This window comes from Buceros rhinoceros, unplaced genomic scaffold (assembly GCF_000710305.1).
Source record: "Buceros rhinoceros silvestris isolate BGI_N320 unplaced genomic scaffold, ASM71030v1 scaffold1341, whole genome shotgun sequence".
NCBI lineage: Eukaryota > Metazoa > Chordata > Aves > Bucerotiformes > Bucerotidae > Buceros > Buceros rhinoceros.
In genome coordinates, this window is record NW_010394616.1 from 4,711 (window position 1) to 12,767 (window position 8,057).

The 8,057-nt window shown below is 37.0% G+C and overlaps 1 protein-coding gene across 1 annotated transcript in view; it reads left to right on the forward strand.

Moving 5' to 3' along the window:
* Positions 1-2,653: 2,653 nt before the first annotated feature.
* Positions 2,654-8,057, forward strand: part of INVS (inversin) — a gene marked incomplete at its 5' end in the record, with an annotated part of 47,567 nt that continues 42,163 nt past the window's right edge. The window contains 2 exons of the mRNA XM_010145261.1: positions 2,654-2,827; positions 5,985-6,152. Coding sequence (XP_010143563.1) covers positions 2,654-2,827; positions 5,985-6,152 — 342 coding nt within the window. The remainder of the gene's footprint in view (positions 2,828-5,984; positions 6,153-8,057) is intronic.

Genomic DNA, 8,057 nt, shown 5'->3' on the forward strand with positions numbered 1-8,057 from the left:
ATCTTTTGTGTTTCAGAATGAGGTGATTTAATACAGAGTCATTTCCTAAGGAGAGGGGGTTGTTGGTGGCTAAGCATGCAACAGAATAATATAGTAGTAACTGGGGGAAAAATGTGTAACAGCAAAAATAAAATACAGTACAGGGAAAGAAGCTCTAATAATAAAAATGCATGTTTCCTTTGTTTTATGTGCTATTTTAACTTTGACTCTTCTTTTTCAGCTGAATTCATTCAAAAAGCACAGTATACTTGTAAGTCTTCCAATAAGTATCCATCAACAAAAGAAAATAAATTTTCCTTTCATGTGTATGCGTGCACATTGAGCAGGAAATACTGAAAACAAACCAAATGCATTATCCCCTCTGATGGAGAAAAGCAGCTATATTTCTTCCAAGACTAATATTCTCTCAAGTTATTTAGGGCTGTCTTCCCCCAGTCTAATTCCCAACCACATCATGATACATTGCCATCTTTTGCTAGTTTTTTTTTCTTTTTTAATGAGTTTTGCAAATTCTTCTTGTATTTACCTGGAAAATATAATGGCAATAATGAGAAGTTTTCTCATCCCTAACTCATTCTCAAATTTATCAGCAGTTCATCTTGAGTGTGTTCTGCATGGGTTAGTAGCTGTGCAGACAGTATGCTGCTCTGCCTCCGTACTTCAGTGTATGCCTTGATGTGTGTCTGTGGATTAAAGGGGCAAGGGTATCCTTTCCCTGGCACCCAGCGAAAGAAAGAGAATTAGTCAGTCACTGCTGGCTGTGAATGCAGTTGAAGAGTGCAGTAGCCATGCTGTCTCTGACAAGAAGTTTGCATTTTCAGGCAGGTTTGTGATAAGGTTTTTAGAGGACTTTTCTTGTAGGCTTTCACTGAAGAGAAAGGACCAATGACAATAAACTGTAGAAGCGGGAAGAGGTTATTTTGTCTGAGCCCGTTCATAATTTCTTTCCCTGTTTTTTATTTTAAAATAAAATAATCACATTCATTTATTTTAGACGTACTTGGTGAAATCTGTTCTGCCCACATAAAGCTTAACTCTTCCATTTTTATTAGACAGAGCAGAACAGTAATGTTCTGTAAAATCTGCCCTTCCAATGTTTGTGGCTTGTATGAAAAAGGAAACTAGAATATATTATGCCATGGAAGTGGATACTGTGAGGGCCTCTGCAATCCACACTGCCATTCTGCTGACAAAGTGATTCACAATTCTGAATGTTACGATATGCAGAAGTGCCCCCCTTCATTAGCACTGCTTGTGCTTGGCTACATGGTCACCTTATTTCATTGTTTTTCCAAACACAGACTAAAGGGACTAAGTTAACATACAGGGTTTATAAAAGAATTGTAACAGACTGAAATATGTTAATTTGCAAGTAGTTCCATAAGCAGAAGAATCCAAAGACATGACTTGTGTTGATTTGAGTGTCACCTTTCCTCTGTGTGTTGGCTAATAAAACTTCATTGAATGCTGCAGCTTTTCCCTGAGCAGGGGGAATTAGTACAATTTCTCTTCTATTCTGAGATTCCTGTTTTCATTGTATTTATGGGTAACTTCTATTTTAATCGTCAATATGTAAAATTGGCAAAAGCTAATTATTTTGTGAAACATTAGAGGCAATGAGCAAAATGCTGTGACAGCACACTCACTTTAGGAAAGGTTAGAAGTTAGAGTGGGGAAAGAATAGGGATGTTTAAAACATGGTCACACAAGCTAGATCCAGATGTTTTGCTTTAATGAGTTATTACTCCAGCTGTTACTGGCCCTTGACGGAAACTTAACTTCTGAAGGTGGCTTGAAAAACCTAACAGAGTTTGTATTGAAGTGGAAGCATCAATGTTGTATGTAGCATCTTTGTAATATGGAAAATAACCTTCAAGTAAGGGGCAGAGGCAAGTCAAAGCTCGCTATGCCTTAAATCACTACAACTTCTTCATGACTGCATGATTGTATCTTTAATTTTTGTCTGGATTCTTCAGTGATTTGAGAAATAAAACCAGATTGTTTTCTTTGGGATCCACCCTCAGTTATTAGTCACAGGAGTGTTTCTACATTATTTCTTTTGAAAATTTAGTAAGTCCAGAGTGTTATTTATCTTAAATGTGTTAACAAAGCAAGCTGTCTCATCTGTTTATCATGGATACAGTAGATCATAACTCATATACAGTTCCCAATTAAAAAATTTAGGAAACAATCACTTTTCCATATATTTGTTACTCATTCAGATGAGTACATTTTATCTCTTTCATTTTGAAAATTGTAATCTTTCTTCATGTTTAGTTTTATTCATCATCTGATTATTGTCTACCTTGCCGAAGTCAGCATGTAATAGTCTTATTTCAGTTTTTACATGATGTTTATTGAGATTAAACTTTCAAGAAACTCTGACAATATTGAAGAATTTTTTGTATTACTGAACTGTCTTTACATTCTGCTAATGGAAGATGTGTATCTAATACCAAATACCAAAACAGACTGAAAAAACAAGAGTTAACATTTGTTAACAAAAAAAATCTTCATTAGATGTTTCCAAAGTTCAGACCTGGTTTGATGTGGGTTTTTTTAGGCACTATAATACAACAGTAAATATATCTAAACAGTATCATCATTTGGTTTGATAAACTGGAATAAATTTCTGGTGTTTTTCTTTACCCAGGGAAATTACCGCTTCATGAAACTTTTACTGGCTCGTAGAGGGAACTGGATGCAGAAGGACTTAGAGGATATGACACCATTACATTTAACTACACGTCACAAAAGCCCAAAATGTTTAGCTCTGTTACTAAAACATATGGCACCTGGAGAAGTGGATACCCAGGACAGAAACAAGGTAAAACCTGCTTATTTTAAGACAATACTTGTAGCAGCTTTAGAAATTGGTTGTGTGTCAATAATTATTTCAGTCATAACAAATTTTTTCTGAATCTTCAAAACATTGACTAATGCTGGTATTGTAATTATCGCCTTTAGAAATACTAAAATTTTCTGAATTATAGGGATTTAAAAGTTCATTGTACTGAGTTAATTGACATTCTTGTTGAGAGTACACAGAATAATAAAGGATTCAAAGCTCAGTGGTTTTAAGGTCTAAGTCTTTCTGTGATCCTTGTTTGAATCTGAATAGCATGTGCTTATCTTGCTTTTCTTCCTTGGAAAAAATGTTTAGAATAATTTAATCATAAGAGTCACTAGAAAACTTTGTGCAAAATACCTTTAAGTATTTGTCAATACCAAAGGTGGATTTAAAAAAAAATTGAAGGAAATTCGTTTGGTGCTGAAGTGAAGGCAAGTTTGCTGTTGGCAGACATCCTTCCTAATACCGGGTGATCAATTTCGCCTTGCACTGGGCCACTGAAATGGTGGTGATGTTGACACAGCTGTCCCTAGGTACTACCTTTTAGAAATGTCTGGTGGGTTGGCTCTGGCAAGCAGCCAAATGCCCACCCAGCCACTCTCTCATTACCCCTCCTCAGCAGGACAGATGGAGAAAATAGGTTGAAAAAGCTTATGGGTCAAGATAAAGACAGGAAGATTGATCACCAGTTAATGTCATGGTCAAACCAAACTCAGCTTAATGAAGTGAGTTCCATTTGTTGCCGATTAAAACAGTTTTGTATAGTGAGAAACGAGAATAAAATTAGAACAACATTTTCAAGGTACCACCACTACCCCTTCTTTCCTGCCTCAACTTTACTCCTTCACGTCCATCCACAAGGGTGGTCCAAGGGTAAAAATATCCAAGGACTAAATCTATCTGGTTGACTGTCCTTTTTTCTGTATCTCTGTAAGTAAAAATGGACAATTTTCAGTCTCCTAGTCATACATGACTTTTTGGCCTAGGATAGAAGGTGATGAAATTTGTCAAGAAGATGTTCTACAGGAAGAATGAGAAGTAGCAAAGTTGTTGTTGTTGTTGTATCAGGTTGTTGTTCTTATTATCATAAAATGGACCAATTGGCAGCAGAAGTTCTGCTATCAATGCACTTGCGCTGTTGCTTCCATGACTGCATAATTTAGAGAGAGGGATGTCATGATGTGATGATGAAGTTGGTTGGCATTCTGGCATACTACTTCCATTTGAAGCAGAGCACTCAGGAAAAAGTGTAATCTTAACATCTTCAGAGCTTTGCATTATTACCTTCTTAGAATAAAGCCCTTCAGACTAATTTTCTGCACCTGGAGTGACACAGTTGTTTGAAAGGCCAGGAAATCTCCAGGTGACTTTCTAAGTATATCATATAGTGCATATATCTCATGGGCTGACTCATGTCCCTTTGTAAAATCAAGTCATACTCTACCACACAAAAAATTTAACAGCCTGCTTGAGAAGCATGCTGACTCTTAAGAGCCTCAGGAAATAATCTACTGATGTTTGTTAAAAAAGACTATCATTAAAATGACCATCCAGGAGAGATGATCAGTCATAGAAGGAAAGTGGTACCCTTCTTAAAAGAACTGATTGACTCTTACTCTTCATACACAGAGGTACTGCCAGTCCACAGTAGCAGCACACTAACATGTGTGAAAAGAAGGAATAGTTATTTAGCATATAGGAACTGTATTTTTTTGAGGTGCTCAGATTAGTGTCATTAAGTTTGAGTGCTTAGCAATGCTCAGTCTAACTATCAATGTAGATAGCAAAAGGAAGACCAAACCCCAATTATCTAAGTACCCATGGCACAGTAGAGATGGTATGGAATACAACTGGAATTGTTACTAATGATGGAGCCTTTTCAGACATTGAGCAGGAAGATCTCTTCCTTAAGATTTGTTAAGTGATTCTGAAACTGGTGCAAAAACTCTCCCCACCAGGTGGAGAGTTCTATCATCTATCACTGATTCAAATGTAAGTCCCCTGATCAAGTGTATTTGGATCAGCTGATAACCAATGTACCAGCTTGACAAGGCTGGTCTCAATGGAAATCATCATTCTACGGTTTTCATTCTACGGCAAGAACACATATTAAGAGAAGGGGGCCGGACTTTTTAGTGATGCAACTGTTTAAACTCTGAAATCCTTATCTGATTTTATCACCTAGGAAGCAGGATAAGATACAGCAAGCCCAGTTTCCAACAAATGAGTCTTCTGACCCCACAGGACAATGGAGTTGAACAAGCCTGTGCCCTAGCAATCAGCTATTTGCCTTCCAGGATATTCTAGCATGTATCATGGAAACCCTGGCTATAATTGCAGTAGTCATTCTGGAGAGGTCATGCTGACTTCCTGACCATGTTAATTAATTAACAAAGGTATATGGAAACCAGCCATAACCTTGTAGGAACCTTGATGCTTGTTTAGGAGATTTCCAAGGCAATACTACAGCATTGCCAGATTTCCCACAACGTGTGGAGCCCTTTTATTCCAGTTTGTGTCATAAGTAGTCACAGTAGCAAAGATGGAATTTGGGTTGATGAAAGGCAACCTTAAGGACAAAGTCCAAGAAGTTTAACTCTGTTGGGCACATAGTGTATTCATTCCACTTACTGCAGCTGTGCAGATCACGATCGTCAAATGTAATTCCTGAACATGAGAGAGAACAACTCTCTTTTACATCTACTTCCAAGCAGGCAACTGACTGAAAAGCAGGTTGTGCATGAGAGAAGCCAGTAATCCAAGGCTACACTGGCCTCCTAATAATCAAATGTTTTTGCTTTCATTGCAGCTGTCAGTTTCTAGGGATACTGCTCAGCTCCGCTTCACAAATAACATTTGTTAACTTACTACAAATTCCTACTGCTGTAAGCTTTTTCAGTTTAAATCTCGACAGGCTGTGATGGTTTGAACATGTTTTATGGTGCTGTTGTATGGTGTCGTTGTATGTGGTATCAGTTATCAGAACTTGTCTTGCCACCCCTCCAGTTATGTCTTAAAGTGGGCTCTTTTTCAGTGAACTACCAAGTAGACAAAAAGATTTTAACCAACTTTAATTTCCATCTTATATTCATTTTTCATTGTGTTTGTAAAACTTGTGACTGTTGTGTTCCAGCAAACTGCATTGCATTGGAGTGCGTACTACAACAACCCAGAGCATGTGAAACTCCTCATAAAACATGATTCAAATATTGGAATCCCTGATATCGAAGGAAAAATCCCACTTCACTGGGCAGCTAACAACAAGGACCCTAGTGCAATTCACACAGTGAAATGTATTCTGGTAAGAAAGTCTTATATATGTATATATATAACACTTTCAGTATTTATTACTTTGACAGAAATATTTCTTGTTCTCTTGAAATTTTTCGTTTTAGTCCACCCACTCTTTGAGAATGAAATAATTTGCTTTTCTTAAGATCCATAATTTTGTAAGAAATCATCCCAAATATTTTTGCTACCTCGAAAGAGTTCTGTGGTTTAACATCTTTGCTCTAACTCATGGACTACAAGTATTCTCTGAGTTAGTTTGATGGGTGTAATTATTCATTTGGTGGGTAAGGGAAGGCAGAAAGGGTTGCAAATTCTCCTAGTTAAAATGGACAGTCATATTACTCATCTCAGTTGCATCTTGCACACTGATTTCTTTGTTCTGTGTCTTTTCTTTGTTACTTGAAATTCTATTTCTAGTTAACTGGGCTGAAAAGTCTAATTTAATTTGATCTTTCGAGTCAAAATTGTGGGAAATATTTGATCAATTATCAGTCAGCCCATAATCAGTTTACTGAGAGACTTTTCAAATATTTTTGTGTATGGATTTCATAATTTTTCCTTGATAGCACATTTTCTCTTTCTGCAGCATTTCAGTTTAATTTTCTACACTTGACAGTTCTAATGAGAACAATGAAATCATGTGCTCAGCTTGATTTTTACCTTGACTTTTATTCTGTTACATATTCTTTTATAAAGAATCTTAGGAAGATCTTGTCTTCTCTCCAAACTGAAGTGGTTTTGTTACTTGTCTTGATAGACACCTACCTAGCAGAGTTCACAGTGTTCCCCTCCTTCCTTAGCTACTTTTTGCCGTATTACCCAGCTCCAGGTCTATTACCCAAGTATCACCTTTGATTCCCATTCCTCTGTAGGTCTTCAAGTTCAGGTTAATTAATAGCTTTTCACGTTCTTTCTGCATGCTATTTCTAATGTATGTATTCATACAGTTAAAATTTCTGTCATCTTGTATCTGAACTTAGTAATTGCCTAAGTTCACAAGAATATTGTCCTGTAGTGATAGCAGTGCAAAAGGTCTACAACCGTGTGTCACTGCTGCCTCTCCATTTTTTTAATCACATCGAAGACAAACCATTTGTCTTCACTTTCACGACAGAGTGCTATAAGCTGTAAGCTACGTGCCGTTGCTCAGGTAGCAGTCAGATATTGGTATCTGCCACTGATCAGTCTGCGTTGGCAGCCTTTGCTGCCTGCTGACTAAGTTAGGAAAGCCAGCACTGCTGTTGTTTCTCTTGTGTTATCTCTAAAACTGGAAGAATTCCCCAGATTTTTTTTTTTCCTCTAGTGTCCTGCTTAGAATTCTCCAGTGCTGCTTTACAAAAGCTTGACAAAACTTAAGCAGCTGGTTTTATTGAGACCACAGTCTATGATACTGAAGAATACTGTCTTGTTTTCCCATGTGCTGACGTCTGGATATCCATTTGTTGTCTCCTGTTTATAAATTCATAAATTAAAGGGCATCTTTCTGTTTGATGTTTGTATAGTACTCAGCCCATTGGGATTGTCAAAATAAACAATAATAAGACCTCAACTGAGTGCTGAAGAAGTAGACTGAGTTTGTAGAGGCGTCAGTTATGCACAAATTGGTTATATCTAATGTGGAGATCCATGAAGTACAGTGAAAATGGAACTTACGACATATTTAGAAAGTAAACATGTGAAGCAGAGAGAGACTCGAATTTGGAGATCCTCTCATGGTCAACTTCCTTTTCCACCTTTCCAGATTCAGCAGTGCTTGGTTACATGAAAAATGATGAGAAGATTTAAGGAGAAAAGCACAGAATAAGGTTCCATTAATATGATGGAAGCAACTGCTTAGTGCTCTCTGTCTATTTTGTATATCTTCTCTTTATTTATTCTTCATGGTAAGAGACATGACATTTATTTATACCACTCT